Genomic DNA, 21302 nt, shown 5'->3' with positions numbered 1-21302 from the left:
AAGTCGAGCAGATAGTCAAAAGTGGTGGTTTCTATGGATAGCAATCTCCAGACACTCTCGAAGCTGATATCGAAACCTTATACTAGGGTTTCCGGATTTGTAAATGAATATACTACCAATTTAGAATGAGAGAAAATATATTATACAAAATCCTACTACAGCTCAAACAACTAGTATATTTGAATGTACGCAACAAATCGGTTAGGCTCAATGATACTTTTCACCTTGAATGGTCGCGACAACTTTACGAGAATGGCGGGATCTTCTGAATTCGCAATACCAGACACCTTGCCATGTTCCTGTTGCTAAACGGCCGTCTTTGATTGGAATGGTGATCGCAACACCAATCACTAGATAATTATTCGAATGGTCATTCTATGAGTAGATATGTTTGTACTTACAACTGCTCCGAATATGGGCCGGCATGTCATCGCTTCCTAAATTGGTCAATAAAAGATATATGTAATCAAGCCGCAATACTTGTCCATTGATCAGGATCAACAGAAGATACTTATCCAAAACAAATATCTTCATTGGCCCAAAGCATGAATGTCAAGCAGGCAGTACTCCAGTATCGCAGAGTCCTATTCACCTTCGGCATCATGCCTGTACATCGCTTTTTCAGGCGCAATCTTTTCAAGAGCGTCGGTCATATCCAGTCGCACATCCGAGTCCCAGTTCTCATTCAATGTGAGTCCAGCAGAAGTATGCTGCATAAACAAATTGAGAAGTCCTACTTTGTATTCTTTAAGCTCTGGCAGACTTTGAACAACTTCATCCGTGACGAGATAACAGCCCCGCGTGCGCGGGGTCAGTGCAAAAGTTTTCTGCGACCAAGACATTATGGATTTGTCTAAACTCGGCCGATTCGATACTTTTGGGATAATGTAAATGTTGACGAAATATAAAGCAAAAATGATTATCAAGCTGATGAAGTTCATAGATATATGGTCGACCTTGCTGAAAATGTGGTTCCAGAAGCACAGAATTGCATACTTCTTGACGCCGCACTATTCGCTCCACAACAATGAACAAAGAAATCTTAAGAGACGACTTTCACGTGGAATGATTAACAAAGTTGCTACTTTGATAAAACCAAATTTATCGGAAAGTAAGACGCAAATTGAGGCAAAGAGATCTTAAATTAGGACATAGCTGCGTAATGATAGGAACTATTGTGGCCCTTGTGGTGAGACTTCTGGCCGTCCTGGCGATGATGCGTCGTGCGCAGCAAAAGAAGTCCTTAACAAACGAGGGAATAGCTGCTGCCGTTTTGGTCGGCTTTGTCCATGCTATTCATCCATGGTCGATCTTCACTGTTCTTTTATTTGCGTTTTTTATTACTGGAACTGCGTTTACCAAGGTGCATTCAATTCTATCAATTCCGTACAATAATATTGTCCGAGATGAAACTAGATCAAGATCATAAGCTAACTAACTAGGTCAAAGCAGATAAGAAAAGGCTACTTACGGTCAGCTCGAGCGGTACCGAGGGGGGTGAAGGACCAAGAAATGAAATACAAGTTCTTGCAAATTCTTTAGTAGCCACAGTGTTGATTATATTGCACCTCTTATTCGAATCTAAGGCCTGCTTCAGTTCCAGTGTCCTTGTCGTCGGTATCGTAACGTAAGTACGAATTCGTCCTGTATCATTTACAAATCTAACAGGTTCGCTAGTCAATACGCAGCCGTTACAGCAGACACTTGGTCCTCTGAACTGGGAATTCTGTCGCAAGAACGGCCATTCTTAATTACAACTTTTCGTCCCTGTCCGCCAGGCACTAATGGAGGTGTTTCGTCTGCTGGACTTGCAGCTGGTATGGCAGGAGGAGCTTTAGTAGGTATACTAGCGGCCTTATTCGCACCATTCTGTTCATCATGGAATTTCTTGAGTAGACTACAGTTTGCGTTTGCGATCATGCTAGCTGGTCTTGCTGGATCGATCTTAGACTCAATACTTGGGGCGTTGTTCCAGGAATCTGTCGTCAATGATCGAGGCGTCATTATCGAAGCTGCAGGTGGTAGAAAGCAAACTGTCAAAGGGAAACACATCTCCGGTAAAAATATTCTAAGCAATAATGGAGTCAATCTCGCAATGGCAACCATTATGCCTCTGTTTTCCATGTTTGTTGCATGGGCTGTCTTTCGCTTCGAATAATATGTATAATAGCAGTGCGGATAAAAACATAAGCTAGATAAAATACATTCCCTGAACCAATTACATCATCTGGCTTGTTCGCCTTCCACGAAAGTCAGTGCATTCTCTCTCGTGATAGCTGCGATCGAAGAAATCTTATTGTTGAAAAGCACGCCATAGAAATTATCAGCAACGTAAATCATTTCATTTCTAAAAGTTGTGCAAATAAACTGAGCACCCTGACTATTTCCATCTTCGTCGATCTCCGACTGCGATGCAAGCTCATGGATCATCGATGCAACTGCAGTACGATACTGAGCGTCAAGGTTAGCATCGATCTCATCAAACAAATAGAAAGGAGCCGGATCTGTTCGTTGGATGGCGAAGATCAGGGCCAGCGCACATAACGATTTCTGACCGCCGCTTAATTGTTCGATTCGTTGCTGCTCATCTGATTTCGAATTGAAAGACACCGAAATCGATACACCAACGTAATTTTCGACCGAAGAACTCTGCCGGCCTTCATCCACGGACTCCGCCTCGTCGTCTTCGTCTTCGTCTTCGTCTTCATCTTCTCTAACCTTTCCTCGCATCTCTTGATCCATCCTCTTCTGCATAATTAGCCGACCACGTCCAGCTGGAACCAATTTCTCGAAAATCTCGGCAAACGCCTTTGCAACTTGTTTAAAAGTGCGCTCGATAGCTTCATCTTTGCGCTGATCGAGAACTTGGATTAACTCCTCGATAGAAACTTGCGATTTGTTCAGCTCCTCCCGGCGCGTAATCAATGCCTCCCTTTGTCGCGTGAAATTTACATATTGTTCGAATGCTTTCTTGTTTATATGACTGAATGCTTTAAGTTCTTCATTCAATTTCTGCAACCGTTTAAGCATTGTCTCAGACTTGATCTGATCATATTTTTTCTCAAATGCCTCCTCAGGTAATGCGCCTAAATCACGAATATTTCGAATCAGTTCATTCTTGCGCTGGACCAATATACCTCGTCTCGCCATTCCGCGCTCTAGATGTTTTTGTTCTCGCTCGATCGATCGCGCTTCGTCGAGTTGAAGCTCTTGGAGTTTTGACATCTCGCTCAATTTCGCAGCTACCTCACTTTCGAGATCTTCACGCTCTCGCTGGAATTCTTCAATTTTAGCAACATTATGTAGTACACTATCCTTTGTATGGTTAATCGAATCTGTCAGCGATTGAACATCAGCACCATCGACTTTCTCGATATCTTGCTCTAAGCCATCGGTACGCAATTGGTCACGACGCATGTACAAAACTTGCTGCAATTCAATTTCCAGTAGAACCTTTTCCTGCTCAATAGTAGACCGGGTGTTCGAAACCTCGGCATCCTGAGCTCGCAGATTCTGGATGCGAGTACCTAGGACAGAAAGCTCTTCGGTTTCTGCTGGAGATAGGTTTCGTTCAAACGAAGATCGCATCTCTTTGCTAAGACTATCTAGCTGCTGTCTCAGTGAATTAAGATCTGTAACCGTACTATCAAACAATTGTTGTTTTGTGGATAGATTCTCCTTCAATCGGCTTTCTCGGTCCCGATTTTGCTGTAAAACATCCTTCATTGACACTAGACTCTTGATCAATTGCTGCCACTCAGCTTCAATCTGGGTTGCGTCTCCGACCAACTTGGTGATTTCCTGATCTTTCTTATTGATCTCTCGCACAATATCTTCACAGCGATTCCGAATTTTCTCGTACTCATCACGCCAATAACGGATACCTTTAACCGCATCAATGCGCGAACGTCGATGGTCATGATATCCGCCCGTTAATACACCTTTCTTGTCTGCTTGATCACCTTGCAATGTGATAGCGCTAAGTCCATGGGACCGAGCATACTGGGAACTGGATTCTAAATTATAACAGATGATGGTTTTCGAAAACACTTGTTCAACTGCTTGTCTGTACTCAGATCGATATCTTAGCTTTGCAATCAGCGGGATAACTTCATCAGAATGAGGATAAATCACTTTTTTGGAACGCAAGCGATTCAATGGCATGAATGTGACCCGACCAAGTCTCTCCCTATTTAAGATCTCCATGATTCGGCTCGCTGTGGCATCAGTATCCACGACAACATGGAACAAACTATTTCCGGCTGTGACCTCCACTGCAGTTTTATATTTGTCGTCTACATCAAATAACTCACACAGCGGACCATAGACTCCATCCAGCGACAAACGTTTCGTGATCTGTCGAACAGCACTCAGGCCAGCACTTTGCGACCTATCCATGGTACCGGAAAACATTCTTTCTGCTCGGTCAAGCTCAGAACGCGTATTATCAAGCTCAGACTTGGTTTTACTATCTTCTCTCCAAAGTTCTTTCCGACTATCGAGAAGTACATCGCGAGCTGCCTTGATTTGTGCCTGCTCAGAATGAAACTTGTTGAGCTTTTCCTCAGCAGATTCGAGATTGACATTTATATCTTCAGTTGATTTTCGGACTTCATCTAACCGTTTCTGAAGATCTTGCATCTGCAATTGGATATCTTGACGAAGAGATTCGCGCTGATCAATTGTATTCGAAATATCCTGAATTTCTTTGCGAAGCCAGCGATCACGATCAGCTTTAGAGGAAAATCGGGCATTTCGTCCTTGCTTTCCATAAAGGAGCTGCTGCGTACCTTCCGCATCCGCCAAACTAGTCGATTAGTTGAATCATATACACCTTTGATACGAATACATACGCTTTCTTTATCTCCAGTTCACGGGTCAAAGCCTCTTCGAAGGCAGGTGTAAGTTGCGTTAGTCGATGTTCGGACTCTTGGATTTTCGCAACAACATCTCTAAGCTCCTGCTCTCTTCTGGAAATGTTATCCAGATTTTGTTGTTCCTCATCGTGAGCGTTTCTCAGTTGCACTTCCAGCTGAGCTTGATTCCGTATCAACTCGCGGTGATCCTGTTCACAGTGTTTTGTGTCTGAATCTATAAACTCAATTCGGTGCTTCAGAGAGTTAATCTCGTTCTCGAGCGACTGAATCACATTATCTCGTTCTGCAAATTCAGATAGTCTATCGTTATTGAATATCGAATTGCGTGCACGTTCATCTTCGATTTGCTCAAGATGAGAATTTATTTCTTTGAGCTCACGATCTTGAAGGACGTACTCGTAAGATCTGCGCTCTCTATCTTTTTCTTGAAATTCTTTCAGTTCTTCTTTCTCCTCCTCAAGCTCATTCAGTCGTTCATCGAGCGACTCAAGAAGCTCGTCAACCTTTTCCCGTTTCGTGTTGGATTCAGTCATTACCTTTAGGGAGTCCACACGACGCTGTTCGTAAACCTGAGTACCGGCTACTTCTTTCAATAAAACAAGGCGTTCCGCGTCTTTCGCATTCGTAAGTGCCGTAACTCGACCTTGAGGGACGATGTAGTAAGGATTTGAACGAGAGAAACCCGCGCTTTCAAGCAGATTCATGACATCCGATTTACTATTACATTAATATTTCAATTCGAAAAAAGACCAAAGACAATACCTAGCGCTTTTACGATCAAGAGAATATTCATCTTTTTTTAGTCCGATCGTGCGTCGCAATATAACTTCATCAGCACCGGTAGGAAATCGACGATCAGAATTGTCGAAAATTATCTCGACGTACGCGCTCATCACCGCAGTACCTGATCCTTCGTGAAGCAACGCCTGTCGCTCTTCGCGACTCATGTGTGTATACGCATCACTCAATACAAATCGAATAGCTTAATATAGCGTGAGACATTCTGAGAACAAATTGAAAGCAAGATATACATACCAGCAAAGAAATTGCTTTTACCAGACCCATTCCTGCCAACTTTTTGATTTTAGAATACCTATTCCGAACTTATATAGATCATGAAATTACCTATAACATTATGATGAGGACTAAATGGCTCAGTCACTGTTTGGTCCTTATAGGACTTGAATCCTTGGATAACGAGCTGGAACGAGTTAGTACTAGAAACTGAAAATGAAGTCGACGGCTCTACCTGCTTGATATGCATTCTAGCACTCTGTTATGAAAACAAGGATTTGAGTAACTTCTATATCTACTCGCACTAGATCTGATGCCGAAACAATGCTGCTGGTAGTCTCGCTGATTGAACAGTTCACGCGTCGTTTCACGCGTTTACTGCGCGTCTTATAATACACTAGCCCCGTTATTGCTGTCATGTGATAGTGATCACCGGACCTGACTTAATTGATAAATCCATCTACAAAGCGCTATTCTCTGGATAAGACGTTATTTTGATGAGAGACGGTTCAATAACTAAGACAAGTACGAGCTAGGGGAGAGATTGTGCCAACTTATCAGGACGGAAGCACTCACGATGAGCGGCGAATTGCGCCAGAAATGGGATACTGTCGAGCGTGACACGCGCCGGCCGATGAACATTTATCCGCTAAAAGCTCCGCAACTGAGCTATGAAGTTGTTGATCGTCGGGAAGCGATAGTGAAGATCTTGGATTCATGGGATTATCTGGCAATGAGAGCCATGGCGTTGAATGAGGTATGTAGAGATTCGAATCTAATGCGTGACCAACTGGATGCTGATATACGCCATAGACCCCGGCGCAGGCCAAGTTAAGGCTACTCAAAGCATTGGCACAAAATACTGCTAGTCAGTGAATCTGATAGCTGATCAAATTTATTAAAATGACTGTAGCTGGAATAGAACTTTTTATATGAGTTTGAGGTTAGTTTAAAACTTCCTGAATGCTTATTCCCACCTCTACAGACATCATAACTAGGATCAATAAGTTGCACAATAAGCATTACATGCTACTACAAATGATAACATTGTATCATATATAAATACATATATTATTTTAACCTGGCCGAACAAACCCATGCAAAACAGCAAATTGAAGATGAACAAGTATATACGTGCTAGACTCTACCCATATTTCCTCATATAAAAGTTACTGTAATGGCTCAGAAGACGTACTGAGCCGATTAAGATGCAAATAAACATCAGTTCCATATCCCTCCATGCTGATTAGTTTCAAGTCTCCGCCGAAATAGCGAGCATATAGTCGAGAAAGTGGGAGACCGTACCCGAAACCGGCCATGGGAGCTTTAAAGTCTGAGTTGTTTTCGTCAGGGTCCAAAGAAGGCGTCGATTGCACCGTGGTATACATATATGTCCAAACGAGAGGAATTGCACTTCGAGGGATTCCGCCACCTTCGTCTGAAATTTTGATTGTAATGTCTTCTTTTCCCTCAGCAACGATTAGTTTGACAGGAGGGAATTCTGAAGCGTCCGCTCCATGTGTTTCAACCACGGCCCGCAATGAGTTTTTCAGCGTCTCGAATAACATGTGTGATAAATGGCCCGGAACATACATAAAGTTTAAATCAGGTTTGCATACGAGCTGGACCGTTGGAGCAGCAAACAACCCATAGTAATCCTCGCAAATGAACCTAGCGCTCTCTATAGCTTCCATAGCTAACTCGCGAAGATTAGTCTTTGTACAAATGACACCAACATAGTTATCGCGTGCAGGTCCTTCAGATATAGATATATGCTGACCGATTAACATTCGGATTCCAATACGAGACATATAAAACCGATCCAAAAAAGATTGTATAGTGGAGTCAATCTGCATGCGTTGACGAGATAGCTTGTATTCGTTGATACCCTGCGCGACAGTAGCAACGACTGGATCATGACGCCGCTTAATGTTTGATAAGCATTTCGTGAATTGTTTGTTGTATTCGTAGATCTCGGGAGACCATTTAATATGATCATCAAGAAGTACGTAATATCTTCGATTGTTAAGACGTGACCGTTTGCGAGTGGCCGGCGGTCCTTTGTGCTCGTCTTCGAGTGACGGGTTCGCGGTGGTTTCTGCCAGCGTAGTTCTTGTGTGGCCGTTGGAATGCTTTTTTTGAGCTTCGATTAACAAATCGCGTAACTCTTTCGGTATTTTTGGTCTCGGCAGCTCGGTAAGATCTTCAAATGACTGTGCATACCAATTACGAACTCGCTGAATAGAGGGCATATCAGAGAGGCCATCAGGAAGATGATCCAATTCTCGAACTCGATGTGCAAGCCGAATTGGCAGTTCCTCCGAAAGAAACTGCGCTCCTCGAAAAAGTGTTCCCGCGTTCGGTCGCTGGCCAAATTGAACCTTTGCAAAAGAAGTTTAGTCAGTATAAAACAAAGTCATTTCACGTTGCTAACAACTAAGAGTGGTCTTGGCCGGCCGGGCGGAAAACAAACCATGACCCGACGACCATCGTCAACAAGGCAACATACCATTTGACGAAGTGAAACACCTGTTGCAGGAAAGGACGAGTAATGGGTGATTTTCTCAGCGAGATTCTCAGTCAGTCGCCACGACATGATGACGTCTTACTCGACTGTGCGAAGAAGAAATCACTAGATGAACGAACAGCCGGACAAGATAGTTTTCTATCTCTTTTGCTCTGACTGAGAGCAGACGAACAAGTGTGCAACTACAAAGAACCAGAGAGAGTGTAGAATACAAACTCAATACCAAACGTTCGAAAGCTCTCTGACTTTGTCGCACTGTATAGCCGTCAGTTTCTCGCTAGAAATGTTGCTGTGCCATCTCTCGCGCAAAGGTCACAAACATTTTGGTCCTCCTCGGTCGGGGATCCGACAAACTATGATTGTCGGCGGGGCCCCGCAAGTCTTCACGTGAACTAGTCAGGTGACTATCATCAGGTGACAATTCTCATGTGATACACTCACGTGCTGAATAACAGAGCCGAGAGAGAGGATAATGAGAGCAAATGAGAGAGACATTGGAATAATAGTAAATTTCTAATTCTAATTGGCAGATAAGCAAACCTAAAACCCTGGAAACTAAGAAAAATATAATCAACAAAAGTAGGTCAACAGACAATTAAGATTCAGATGTCCATTTCAATCAGATTTTCAAAGACTTCAGTGCCAGATCTGGTACTGCCGTTGCCTGCTCCATCTACATCTCTGCCAGTTTCAGCGGTCAAGCAGTGGATCAGACGAGAGAGACCAGCAGATACTGCGCGTCGCCGACTTCGTCTGATTTATGGAGGCCGAGCTTTGGCGGATTCAGATGACTTGACAACGTCTCTGAAACCTCTTGTCGCGTATTACAGCAGTATGCATGACAAGACTGCAGGCGAAGATGATGAAGACGCTGATTCATTCACACTCTGGCTACTATGTTCAGTGGGTGAGGTGCTTAATGACGAAGAACTTGCTCAGGCTACAGATACAGGTAGTCAACCTACGCAGACGACGACCCCGGCTCCTTTAGGGTTTGACAGACTACGGTCAGCAGGCTTTTCAGAGCTTGATATTGCCCAACTGAGATCTCAGTTCGCCCGTCTCCATGGAGGTACTGTAACAGCTGACTCAGATGCAGCCCGACAACTAGAAGAGCGGTGGATCGACGAAGGTGCAACGGCTCCAGATACTCTTCCCGACGGAAGTCCTGTCGGGGTATATGAAGACCTGCTATTAGGCACTTCGGTCGGATTTTTCCTAGGCTTTGTCGCTCTGTTTTTCCTCCGCGAGGGTGCTGTGTTTTCAAAGCGCCAGCAGATGGCTATCATTGCTGGAATCATCATAAATCTCTCTTTTGGAATCCTGCGAGTGTACTATTAATCTCTTGTTTACTTTTAGTTTTGGATATTGGCATGGTATATGGAGTTTTGTATTTGCCTGTTAATTAGAATGCATTTTAGTTCTCCTTGTCTAGGCTTTTGCCTGCTAGTCGAACCCAGCTATCATTTACAATAAATTCGGAAAGCAGATCTGAATTTTGTTAGTAAACAACCAGAGAAATCAGGATTAGGTTGTGCAACTTGCTATTGATTCTGTCGATTTGCAGGTCCGTACAGTCTTGGTCGATTGATTTAACGGTCAAGCGAATCCATTCATAAGACGGTACAGCGAGACAAAATCCGATTTCTTTAATAGATAGAAAAACTGCGAGAACCGCGGTCGCAGTCGTAAACCATGGTTCAAACCGCGCATCGCTGTCCAGACTAATAAACTTTGGAATCTTGTATATCTGTACGGCCCATTTCACAGCCACGCAACCGATCTGGGACTCGACCAAGGGCACGATTCCACAAGCCAGCATAGTTTCGCGTTCACTATCGGCATTTTTTAGTTGCGCGGACCCGCCGTACTGTTTCGAATTGCCGATAGTATCTGCGAAATATTGGCTTCCTCGCAGAGCGCCAATCCCAGCAGCAAGAGCATTTTCTAATATCAGATTGTCATGTGCAAATACGGTATCTATTGTTGTAGAGAATCCCAGAGCACGTAGAAGCACCAGCTCGTAATGTACCATCCCCGCTCTTAGAGCTTCGTATTCATACGAGGGTACAGCTAAAGGAAATTGAGTAGCATCCGGATGAATTAATCGATAGGCTGGCACCAGCAGTTCTCGAGGTCGTCTTTGAGATTCTGTCGTTTTACTAGCTAAAGATAAAGCAGCTACTGCGAGAGTCTACACATGTCAACAAATGTAATTCATAATTGAGTTATAAAAATTCACTTACAAATTCATCGGATTCTAGCGATTCGTTCTGCTCGGACTCAAATTTCGATATTTCCTCTTGGTACCGATGGAAATAAGACAATGCAGTACTATCCTGAATCAATACACAAGTATAAACTTCCTTTCGTTCGGACCTACCATAATGTATGAGAAGACCTATAGATCAGTAATGTTCGTAGTGAAGATCAGTACACCGACACATACAACCGCACAATCATGCTCAATAAGCTCATGAGCTCTATTCCAGTTTGAGTCGCAACGACGATCGGGGAATCAATTGAACCATTTCTTTCTGCACTGCGAATATGCGAGATGTCATTCAGACCGTCATGCTGGTCGTTGGCCGGACTCTGTCTTGACTCTGAATGCTTTGAATTTTCGACCGGCTCGTTCAACTCATTTCTAGGTCTTCGTTTCCTATCCCTTGTCTCTCTTGATTTCGAGCTCCGGTTATGATATTTTCGTATACGAGCCTGCTGCCGGCCATAGTCGTCATCACGACGAGACATATCTACAACCTTGTTTACAAAGTGAATTGAATATTCTGGAGGTGATTACTGAACTCGTCTGCTTGGGATATATGGCCATGCGGCTCAGCTTGATGAGCCATATAAAATTCAATATAACTATTGGAAGAAGTAAACTGAAAAGAATTATGAATGAGATCTTAATTGTAGGCAAGTTAAGAGCAATGCTGTGCATAGAATACACTAGTCGGTGTAGAAACCAGGACAAGCACAATGTAGAAGCGGGATTAATGAGCAAGACACGTGTTCAGCTTGTCAATTGAGTGTAGATTAAATAATATGACATGAGAAATTTATGACTTGATTAGTATAATATGATTTCGGATCTAATTGTGTCGATCTTAAGGCTTTATTGCATGTGTTTAGCTTAATAATCTCCGTCGACAGCTGTTTTAAATTAGTTTGTGTTTAGTTTGCATTGTCATAACAATATCAAACTTACGCTCTTGCATTGACGGAGGCACATTTCGTTCATATTTAGATCCTAAAATTGTCAGACAACACCAAACCAAATAGCAAACAATCAATAGTCTACTCACCACCAGGACGAGAAGGAGGAATATAGGGATCTGGATGTCGATTTGCTCGTAGTTTCGCCTCGCCATCAGAAATAAGTTGCTAGTGCCAATTAGACTAAATATTCATCCCCATAAAAACGAAACTGAATGCATACCTTGATCATTCGCGGATCCGAAACTTCCTTGTTCTTTTCAAACGCAGCGCGGATCTCGAGCGCTTCCTGGCGCCAGATATCCCGGCGAATAGTCCAACTCAAGGACGTTCGCAGTGCACGGCGATACATCGAATAAACTTGCGGAGCATAAATTGACTGAGCAGATGCCATTTTTTTTTTCCTTCCGTTCTTTCAACGTATTTTTCAAGTATCAACAACACTTCCTTAAGCTCAAAATTGTAGTTAATTCCTAAGGTCAGCTAATCTTCGCGGTTTCTCGTTCGTCGCCGCACGTGCAGCAATATGTCCACATCTGTGACATAACTGAACAAACATGAATCAGTTCAAACATCCTTGTCCTGGTGAGACAACAACGCCCGTTATACGCATGATATATACATATTCACGTCGTCCAATCATCCCCACAACATTTCCACACTCATCCAATCACATGGTACCAATCTTGTACGCAGATCCGACCTTGCCGGCGGTTGGCGCGGCGCTGTCGGATCCGTGATGGCTTACACGTGACACTGCGGATGAATGTCTCCGCCATTGGGGTAAGCTGGGATGGGTCACTGGCGAGAGGGACAGTAGACCAGGCTTGAAAGGTCGAGTAAGTCAAAGGCCATTTTCCTCTTCACTGAGTTCTTTCTCCTTTGCTCGTTTTGTCCGTCTGGAACTCTCGTTTTCCTCACGATAACTGCGTGTTTGTTTATTTGATTTTATTTTTGCCAGATTTCAATGCTTTCTTCTGTCGCGTCTCGCTCTTTTGCGCGCGCGTCGTTCGCTGTCGCTGCTGCCGCTGCTAGAGGCTCGGCTGCTGCTGTTGTTGGCCGTCCTAATGTTTTTGCTCCGGCACTGCCGACTTTTGCGCTCCGAGGATATGGTGTGTTTTTTTTTTAATTTCTATTGTTCTGTTTGTGATTCGAGAGACGAATGATGTGAGAGATCGCTGAGCTGCCGTACCTGGAACTACAGGTTGTCTGCGCTGATATCGGCGTAGTTCGGCGGATATCTGTCTTTTTTTTTTTTGTCTCCGAACAACTTTACTATCAGTTTCATGGAAAGTAATATCTATAAATTGCTAACAATTGTTATTAGCCGTCACTACCGTGCCTGTTCCTCCTATGGCTGAATCCATTACCGAGGGCACTCTCAAGCAATGGGTTAAACGTATGTTACAATTCATTTCTCTACACAATATCCGTTGATTTACGGAGAAGCACAGTTTGCATCTTGCACTCGATTTGACTTGCGCTGAACCGAGTTTGTTTTGATCTTTGCTTTTTGGCTTCAATTGGATCAATTGCATTCCAAACCAGTCTTCGTAAACTAACTTAGTCTAGAGGTTGGCGAATACGTCGAACAGGATGAGGAAGTCGCTTCTATCGAGACTGACAAGGTAGGTCATTGTAATCTCTCGAAGCGCCGCATCCGACACGATCCGTTCGGATCCAATTTGGTGACAGCCTGTCGAGATGACCGAATATTTCTCGTTTTATGTACTAATTCCACTTCTAGATTGATGTTGCAGTCAATGCTCCTGCTTCCGGTGTAATCACCGAAGTACTTGCTGCTGAGGAGGATACTGTCACTGTTGGTCAGGATCTGTTCAAGATTGATACTGATGCTACTGGTGGATCTGCTCCCGCGGCTCCTAAGGAAGCGCCAAAGGCTGAAGAGCCCAAGGCTGCTGCTGCTGCTCCTGCTGCTGCTGCTCCTACTCCTACTCCTTCTGCTCCCGCCCCCAAGGCTGCTGCTCCTCCACCTCCTCCTAAGGCCGCCCCCAAAAAGGCCGAGCCTGCTCCTTCCGCGCCTGCCACCATCGGCGGACGCGAGGAGCGTCGTGTCAAGATGAACCGCATGCGTCTGCGTATTGCTGAGCGTCTGAAAGAGTCACAGAACACTGCTGCTTCGTTGACCACTTTCAACGAGGTAGATATGTCTAATCTCATGGAGTTCCGCAAGAGCTACAAGGACGATATTCTTAAGAAGACTGGTGTAAAGATTGGCTTTATGTCGTTCTTTTCCAAAGCTGTTTGTGTCGCGGCTAAGGACATCCCTGCTGTTAACGGAGCTATTGAGGGACCTAATGGTGGAGACACTATTGTTTACCGTGACTACGTCGATATCTCTGTTGCAGTTGCAACCCCGAAGGGTCTTGTGACCCCAATTGTGCGCAACGCTGAGACTATGTCATTGCTTGAGATCGAGACTGCTATTCATGATCTGGGTGTCAAGGCTCGTGACGGAAAGCTTACGATTGAAGACATGGCGGGTGGCACGATTACGATCTCTAACGGCGGTGTTTTCGGTTCGCTGATGGGAACCCCGATCATTAACTTGCCGCAGACGGCAGTGCTTGGTCTCCATGGTATCAAGGAGCGCCCTATTGCGGTGAACGGCAAGGTTGAAATCCGCCCGATGATGTACCTTGCTCTTACTTACGATCACCGGTTGTTGGATGGAAGGGAAGCCGTCACCTTCTTGAAGACCATTAAGGAGTACATTGAGGATCCTCGGCGGATGCTCCTGTAAGTGGTCTGAGGTACGATCTTGTTTAGGAAATAGCATGCAAATAAACACATATTGTATTTAGATGTTTACGATATGGAATGAAATGACTACGTAGTATCCTACATTATAACATCCTTTTCTTTTGCATCTATCTTGATGCACGTATCTCCCATCAGACTTAAGCGATCTAGACATGTGACTATAGTCTTGAGCACGTGATACGAGCTAGTGGGGTGGCTGGTGAGGGATACCGCCTCTCGGCTGCTTCAGGCTGGCGCGCTTGATCTGATTTCTTGCAGCCTGCGGTTTTGATAGCGGATTATATTTCGGAAGGTAAAATAGCGCGAAACAAGTGCTCACAGTCGGCCTTTTAAATTTATAGTTTGCAAAATAAATTTGTGCTCAATTGCACGGAATTCCACAATAGGAGTACAGCGCTAAGTTTACTGGCTGCTTCAGTTGTACCACCGACTTGCTGGTAGGCAGACTCAACGTCGGTCGTGGTTGCTCTCAGGGTCTCGTTGAGCCTGGTTTTTTGGTTGGATTGCGACACGATTTCTGACCATTAATTTTTTATTGCATTCTGTCGAAATCTTTGCGTTTGCTTTTTGATTTCGCTTGATTTTTACTGTCATACAGCTTTTTTTCCTTCCGAGTGTTCGCCTGTTGCTGCTTTCGCTATTGCTGCTCCGCCAACGCTACCACGCCCTCCTCACAACTGCTATTGTACTGTACAGTCAGTCGTTTGTTCCACCCGCTGGGCTCCACCACCACCATCCCCCTATTTTTCACACACTTCACTGTGCGCTGCTTCTTCCATTAGCCCAGAACAACTCCAAATTCAAGTTCAAATTCTTCTAATACATATATTACAGTTGCACCCTGATGTCGTCTCTCCAGCGCCGTCGTGTGACTACCGCTAGCTCGGGGTCATCTACTGCTGCAGAGCAGCCTGGATCTCCCGTCGCTTCGGAGCCTTCCTTCCACTCTGAAACCTTCTCGGGTTCCAATGGCCATAAGATCGCCTACGACCCGCGAGATCTAGAAGAAGGTGATGAGCGTTCTCGTCAGCCTCGTCTTACATTAATGGAGGAAATTCTCCTTATGGGATTAAAAGATAAACAGGTACGTCTTCCCCTTAGTGTCGTCGTCACCAAGCACTTATCCTGGTCGAGAGACCTGCAATCAATTTCATGAAATTCCATTATAGCTTTTATAGTTAAGGAAGCTTGATGAAGTTTAATATTATTAAATAATTTTCTGTGACTTTTGTTGGCGTATATTGTGACGATTGTTGCTAATACTAATACTTACTCGGTCGCAGGGATATCTGTCTTTCTGGAACGACAACATCTCCTATGCTTTACGTGGATGTATTATACTCGATCTTGCTTTCCGTGGTCGAATCAGTATGCAGCGGGACCCGGCCCGGCGTCGTTTACCTTTGAGTGACCGTCTGATTGAAGTTGTCGATGATCGTTTAACAGGCGAGGTTCTTTTAGATGAGGCGTTAAAGTTGATGAAGTCGTCCGAGCCTATGTCAGTAGCGACTTGGATTGATCTCATGTCTGGCGAGACTTGGAATCTGATGAAGATTGGATATCAACTTAAACAAGTTCGGGAACGTCTTGCGAAAGGGCTTGTCGACAAGGGCATTCTGCGGACCGAGAAGCGGAACTTTCTGTTGTTCGACATGGCCACGCATCCTGTATCTGACACTGGTGCCAAAGATGAAATTCGACGGCGCACTATCAGTGTATTAACAGCACGTACAGTGATCTTGAATTCGAGTCCTTTGATCCCTGAGGAAGTGCCGTTCCGGTATCTCCGTACAGTTGCAATGGTGTGTGCAGCATATGCGGCAAATGTTCTTGAGAATGCGCTGTCGTCTCTTGGCCACGACGAGCGCGACCGGGCATTTGTTCGAGTCGACGAGCTTCTAGGTGAATATTCTCAATGGCCATTTGCTGCTCGACCAGGAGTAACTACTGGAGGAGTCGGAGTGAATCTTGCGCAGGAGATTTCTGACGAACTGAATGGTAGCAAGGACAAGGAATTGCAAGTTGAGGTTGTAGCTGCTGCTCTGAATGTTTTTACTCGGTTAGATTCTATTTTATAATAAGATCATGTTTGTTTATCTTCTGTTGGGTTTTTTGTTGTTCAAGTTTGTAATTTATTTTGTCGCATAATCTAAATCCCGCAAGACGTATGCCCGTATATTATTATATGAACTTGATTGTCAAATAGAATGGAACCGATTTTTTAAATGCTAGCTGTAAGCCAATATAAAAATAAATGCGGTTTATGTCTCACAGAAATGGAAATTTAGTTTTGTGTGTCAAGTTAAGACTTTTGCGTTAATCAATTGATCAAGATACTAATATATTCATCAGATCCTTGGAGATAATTAATTTATCTGATTTTGATACACTTTCGCCCACAAAGCCAACATACAGGTAATCTGAATCCAATCAGCTCTCGACATCAGTCATTATTGTGTCAACAACTTCCACTTGTGGAAGATCGATAATTGTACCGTCACAATTCTTAGGATCCACTGATTTAGCATCGCCCTTTTCCAAGCTATCATTCTCAGAATACAGATGACGATCAACAGCTTGCACTAGCGTGTCCAAAAGATCGTTACGGACAAACACAAGGAAATATGGAGTCCCTGCAGTTTCATCGTATCCAGCAGAATTGACCCCTTCGCTCGTTTGTCCGGCGAAAGGCATCACTTCTTGGTCTGTCACGTCTGTAACTTTCTCGTCGTTGTACTTGCGAAACTTTTTTCTCTCGAAATCGTAGATGTATATCCAGTAGTGTCCAAATGTAGCCTGTCCACGATGGATAAAGACAGAATGAATTCGGTATCCTAGATTCTGCAAGTCGTCAAAATGCGTGCGCATTTGTTGCGTCAACCTCTCGAGTTCTTCATCAATGCAACGAACTCTCTCATGAATTCGCTCTATTTCTTGATTAAGTCCACATACAACCTCAGATAGTACCGCCGCAGAGCGGATATCTTTGCCCGTCTGCGACTCATCCTTCATCTCCGTATTCAATAGTGTCTCAGCATCGATTTCTTTCTCCTCCTCGGATCGTAGATTACGCGTCATATCCTCTACAATTCCTTCAACTTGCTTGAGCCAATCCCGTGTGATTGACAGATTGTTCGCACTATTGCCTATTTCCCCATTGACTAATTTATCCCGCTCATTCACTAATCGCTTCTTTTCTTCCTGCCATTGCCACAACTGCTCTCGTCGTTGTTGAATATCGATTCCGGAAACGTTCAACTGATCCATATATCTGTCCATATATACCATTTGATCGAAAATCAGCGGCGCATTACTTTTATATGCTCGTCCTTGTTTGCGATCAAACTGCACTCGTTGCACCTGTACTTGTAACACCGGTGGCAGCTGCTGTAAAGTGACAAACCTCCGTGCCGGACGATCATCCAGATTGACAGTTTCCACAGAAAAATAGGCGTCTAATGCTTCGTACAAGTCCCGAGCTCCATCCGCAACATCAACAATTAAGTGACTGAAACGTTCCTCTTTCGTTCGAATAGAATCTTTACCACCCGTAGTGGATGTAGCAATCAATGTTTGCTTTGTTTTTCCGTAAAACAAATCTTTGATTAAGTCAATCTGCTCACCATCGTCATCGACACTCTCTGGCTTCAGCGCAGATTCTAGCTGAAATAAAACGTTGTCAATACACTCCGTCACGTCTTGCTGCGATCCAAACATCATATCTGAATCATTCCGTGGCGGAAGCTGCGGTGGAATAGTCGATGAGCGCGTCAAAGCTGCTGAACGAGAGGGCAATGAAGGAATAGCGTTTTCGTGCTCTTGGCTATGATCTTCAGTTCCACTGACATCAGCTTGCTTTTCGTCTGATTGAACCCCCTCACAATCGGGAATATCGTTTGTTTCTTTCGAAATCGAAAATGTCTCGTTCATTAAATTATCAGATGTAATATCACTGAGAGCAACACGATCCAGCGCTGGAACCTCAGGTTCGGCATGAGGTCCAATCTTCTTGGATTGGACTACATTTTCCTTCTCCTCCTCGTTTTGAAATTGAACGGACGCAGATTGACTTTCCTCCAAAGTCATTGGCCCTTCAAGAGATTGCTCTAAAGAACCTGATGCTATTTCGACTGTGCTAGCACGACGCATATCTTCCAGTGCTTCCTCAGAGCTAACCAGTGCAAGATACGCAAGCTGATGACGTGGTTCAACAGCAGCAACAGGTGAATTAATCATGCTGTCGAACAAAGTCGCCAGCTCTTTCACGAAATCAAGTGCTCGATTGATTTCCCATTGCGTTACTTTCCGTCCACCAATGCGCTTATCACTGGCAAGAGAATCCGAAAGTAATTCCGCACCTGCTTCAGTCTCAAATGAGAGAATCATCTCGCGTAATGGTTTGACAGTGAAGTAAAACTGCAGTAAAGAGTTTAAGTAGCAGGTGTTTCCGATGTTATGAAGACCAACAGGCTCGGATTCAGAGACTTCAGCAGAGATCGAATAATCCTTATCACCGGTATCCAAAAAATTCTTCAACAGCGCACTCTTCCGGGTGAGAACAATTGCTTTCAATGCATTTCGCATCGTGAGAATTTCCTCCGGACTGTCTTCCACGCGAATGGAATATACAGCTAGAATATGTTCATCTTCCATATCTTTCTGAGCGCCTAATACATTATATGCTTCGTCGATGTTCGGAACGGGTCCAGTCAAATCATGAGAATCAGCATACGACAACATCTTTAAACTTGTCCGGGTTTTAGAAAGCACCAAAAAGGCATGATCTAGTAAATCTCGCTTGTCAGGAAATTCACTGCGGTTGATTTCGTACGATGAAATAATCATCTCATCTGTCGTACTTGGTTTGGCTCCCAAAAGAGAATAACTGCTCTCTTCGTTAAGGTTATCAACTGCCAGTGTAGATTTTAACAGCTCACTGTTCCGATCATTGGCAATCGTTTGTAGCGCTGTTCTAAGTTTAGATACCGCATTAGGAGACGAGTCCTGCACTCGCGCTTTATAAATTCCTAGAATCATTGAGTCATCGAATTGAGAAGGGTCGACAATACTAAGCTCTTCATATGCCTTCTGCAGATCTGCGCGAGTCGTTGCACCTAGAGACCGAAGTTGGCTAACTTGGATCTGTAATTCTTCTGAGTCGCGAGCTGTGGAAATGAACTGAAGACACTCGAGATAGTACGATGCATTGGTGGGATCACAGCTATTTTGGAATTCAAAGGTTGCTTCTATTAGGTTATCGCTGAAATCCGGAACCGCACCAAGATTCGCACAACGTCTGGAGATGTTAAGAATTGATAATCTTTGGTCAAAAATTTTCAAAATAAAAGCCACTTACAAAGATAGTTCGCTTGCAGGATCAATATATGTCGGAACTCTGGTGGTTGAATCTGAAATTCAAAATTAGATGAATCAGGGAGGAATTAAGAAGTACTCACAGTGTTTACAACTCAGTCTACTCTTTAAAGTTGACAACTCATTTTCAAGAGATATTTGAAACGGATTGCCGCCAACTTGACATTATTTAGTAGGAGATTGACAATTCAAAAAGATCTTGGCTCACCTTCTCTATCTACAATAACAGCAATTTCCATTCTGACTTGCTCCAGTACCTGCTTCCGATATTTCGACTCAGGAGTATCTTGATTGACTCTAGGAGGTTTCCATAGATCTTTGGTATCATCTTTCGTAAAAAAAAATGACTGCAAGATTTGACCGTCGATTTTTGAATTGAGTATCGGATTACTAATCCGCAACGACCTCGGCTCTTGATCTGGACCACATTCGCATGGATCACGAAGAATCTTCGCTAAAGTGGAATAAGAATTGGCTGGATCGCTGATAGGCTTGAGTTTGGGTTCTGACGAGCCATCATCAAGATGCAGCTTCTGAATCTCGTTAAACGCATCAGTGCGCCGTTTGATTTCTGCGGGCTCAAACGTATCCGCGATTTCCTTTGTGATCCACGGCTTGAGAAAGACAATTTTAAGCATAGATGAGCAAATGCAACAAGTCAAAACAAATGTCTCTGGTGCCGAGAGTCCATCGTCTAGATCAGAAGAAAGCGATTGCGGTACAAAATGATGCAGCTTATTTGGATATTTCCCGCAATCACCGACATGCGTGATATCAAGGTTCATGAGAAGGTGATACCGGCATATTTTGCACATTAACCGAATTTCATGAGTAGTATTAGTTCGGTGACTTGTAGTGTCCTTGTCATGATCATCTGCATGGTCAGAATGCATCATGTCAGATATAAACTGGTGCACATGCGAAGCCATGGGCAAATGAACCACTGTCAAGTCTCCAAAATCGCTATTAGTATTTGGCTTTTCTGATTTGGAAAACGGAACGATTTTGACTGACTGGCCTTGCTGTAATACCGGGATCTGTGGTAAAGGAAGCGCAATCGAGCCGGATCCAGGCAAATAATGAATCAGTTGCTGAAGCACCAGCGGTGCAGACTTGCCCGCACCATACGGAGCAAATGTCATTGGAATTGTAAGAGGGTACTCAGCTAATATTGAGACAAGCTGTTGGAAATCTTGCCGTTGAAGGATGCAACCGGGCGCTGACGAAGGCTGTTCAAGCCAACACTGAACCGGTTGTCGACAACCGATTCAAGCCCAAAATAGTTCTAAAGAACCGCTCGAATCCAAATAATCAAATACTGTATTACTAAATTGTAAAACAGCCTGGTTCAAGGCAAATATTGCACTGGACGGTCGTCGGATCGAACCTGATACACTATTAGGTCGTTCCTTAATGTTCTCAAAACTCCACCAAAGACCCAGCAGTGCCTCAGCCTCAGTGTGGAGGTGCACGTTGTGCGGCGGTGGCTGTAATCACGTGACTAG

General features: G+C 44.0%; 10 protein-coding genes across 10 annotated transcripts; 4 read left to right on the top strand and 6 right to left on the bottom strand.

Annotated features, from left to right (window-relative positions):
* Positions 1-207: 207 nt before the first annotated feature.
* V1516DRAFT_620075 (uncharacterized protein) lies at positions 208-842 on the bottom strand (the record flags this gene model as incomplete). Its single annotated transcript, XM_066919471.1, has 3 exons — positions 208-350; positions 402-437; positions 593-842. The coding sequence occupies 3 exons, from the start codon at positions 840-842 to the stop codon at positions 208-210; spliced, it is 429 nt and encodes a 142-aa protein (XP_066778913.1).
* Positions 843-1052: 210 nt separating this feature from the next.
* Positions 1053-2306, top strand: V1516DRAFT_670874 (integral membrane protein DUF92-domain-containing protein). The gene is made up of 3 exons (XM_066921462.1): positions 1053-1363; positions 1443-1627; positions 1678-2306. Exons 1-3 carry the CDS (start codon positions 1163-1165, stop codon positions 2156-2158), a joined length of 867 nt encoding a protein of 288 aa, XP_066778912.1. The 5' UTR covers positions 1053-1162; the 3' UTR covers positions 2159-2306.
* V1516DRAFT_633925 (RecF/RecN/SMC) lies at positions 1943-6251 on the bottom strand. The gene is made up of 6 exons (XM_066919985.1): positions 6127-6251; positions 6003-6078; positions 5913-5951; positions 5640-5859; positions 4854-5594; positions 1943-4807 (listed from the first exon to the last, which is right to left on the bottom strand). Exons 1-6 carry the CDS (start codon positions 6139-6141, stop codon positions 2224-2226), a joined length of 3675 nt encoding a protein of 1224 aa, XP_066778911.1. The 5' UTR covers positions 6142-6251; the 3' UTR covers positions 1943-2223.
* Positions 6252-6941: 690 nt separating this feature from the next.
* V1516DRAFT_670865 (pyruvate dehydrogenase kinase) lies at positions 6942-8748 on the bottom strand. The gene is made up of 2 exons (XM_066921461.1): positions 8401-8748; positions 6942-8272 (listed from the first exon to the last, which is right to left on the bottom strand). Exons 1-2 carry the CDS (start codon positions 8485-8487, stop codon positions 7061-7063), a joined length of 1299 nt encoding a protein of 432 aa, XP_066778910.1. The 5' UTR covers positions 8488-8748; the 3' UTR covers positions 6942-7060.
* Positions 8749-8885: 137 nt separating this feature from the next.
* On the top strand, positions 8886-9901 carry V1516DRAFT_670864 (DUF2407 C-terminal domain-containing protein). Its single transcript, XM_066921460.1, has one exon. It carries the CDS (start codon positions 9025-9027, stop codon positions 9757-9759), a length of 735 nt encoding a protein of 244 aa, XP_066778909.1. The 5' UTR covers positions 8886-9024; the 3' UTR covers positions 9760-9901.
* Positions 9789-11186, bottom strand: V1516DRAFT_670858 (uncharacterized protein). Its single transcript, XM_066921459.1, has 4 exons — positions 10868-11186; positions 10802-10819; positions 10665-10752; positions 9789-10612 (listed from the first exon to the last, which is right to left on the bottom strand). Exons 1-4 carry the CDS (start codon positions 11170-11172, stop codon positions 9920-9922), a joined length of 1104 nt encoding a protein of 367 aa, XP_066778908.1. The 5' UTR covers positions 11173-11186; the 3' UTR covers positions 9789-9919.
* Positions 11187-11245: 59 nt separating this feature from the next.
* On the bottom strand, positions 11246-12146 carry V1516DRAFT_670854 (uncharacterized protein). The gene is made up of 4 exons (XM_066921458.1): positions 11864-12146; positions 11730-11808; positions 11633-11674; positions 11246-11577 (listed from the first exon to the last, which is right to left on the bottom strand). The coding sequence occupies exons 1-4, from the start codon at positions 12032-12034 to the stop codon at positions 11558-11560; spliced, it is 312 nt and encodes a 103-aa protein (XP_066778907.1). The 5' UTR covers positions 12035-12146; the 3' UTR covers positions 11246-11557.
* A 319-nt stretch (positions 12147-12465) lies between these two features.
* On the top strand, positions 12466-14513 carry V1516DRAFT_670853 (uncharacterized protein). The gene is made up of 4 exons (XM_066921457.1): positions 12466-12752; positions 12968-13039; positions 13213-13268; positions 13388-14513. Exons 1-4 carry the CDS (start codon positions 12608-12610, stop codon positions 14402-14404), a joined length of 1290 nt encoding a protein of 429 aa, XP_066778906.1. The 5' UTR covers positions 12466-12607; the 3' UTR covers positions 14405-14513.
* Positions 14514-15268: 755 nt separating this feature from the next.
* Positions 15269-16786, top strand: V1516DRAFT_706318 (Golgi phosphoprotein 3-domain-containing protein; the record flags this gene model as incomplete). The annotated part of the gene is made up of 3 exons (XM_066924159.1): positions 15269-15290; positions 15330-15508; positions 15708-16786. The coding sequence occupies 3 exons, from the start codon at positions 15269-15271 to the stop codon at positions 16500-16502; spliced, it is 996 nt and encodes a 331-aa protein (XP_066778905.1). The 3' UTR covers positions 16503-16786.
* V1516DRAFT_670846 (uncharacterized protein) lies at positions 16542-21179 on the bottom strand. Its single transcript, XM_066921456.1, has 5 exons — positions 20006-21179; positions 19881-19955; positions 19781-19832; positions 16838-19720; positions 16542-16779 (listed from the first exon to the last, which is right to left on the bottom strand). Exons 1-4 carry the CDS (start codon positions 20937-20939, stop codon positions 16855-16857), a joined length of 3927 nt encoding a protein of 1308 aa, XP_066778904.1. The 5' UTR covers positions 20940-21179; the 3' UTR covers positions 16542-16779; positions 16838-16854.
* Between the last annotated feature and the right edge of the window lie 123 nt (positions 21180-21302).

The sequence above is a fragment of the Lipomyces oligophaga genome (genome assembly GCF_038497815.1).
Source record: "Lipomyces oligophaga strain CBS 7107 unplaced genomic scaffold V1516scaffold_2, whole genome shotgun sequence".
Classification (NCBI taxonomy): domain Eukaryota; kingdom Fungi; phylum Ascomycota; class Lipomycetes; order Lipomycetales; family Lipomycetaceae; genus Lipomyces; species [Lipomyces] oligophaga.
Note: the sequence above shows the minus strand (reverse complement) of the source record. Positions and strands in the feature narration are given on the sequence as shown.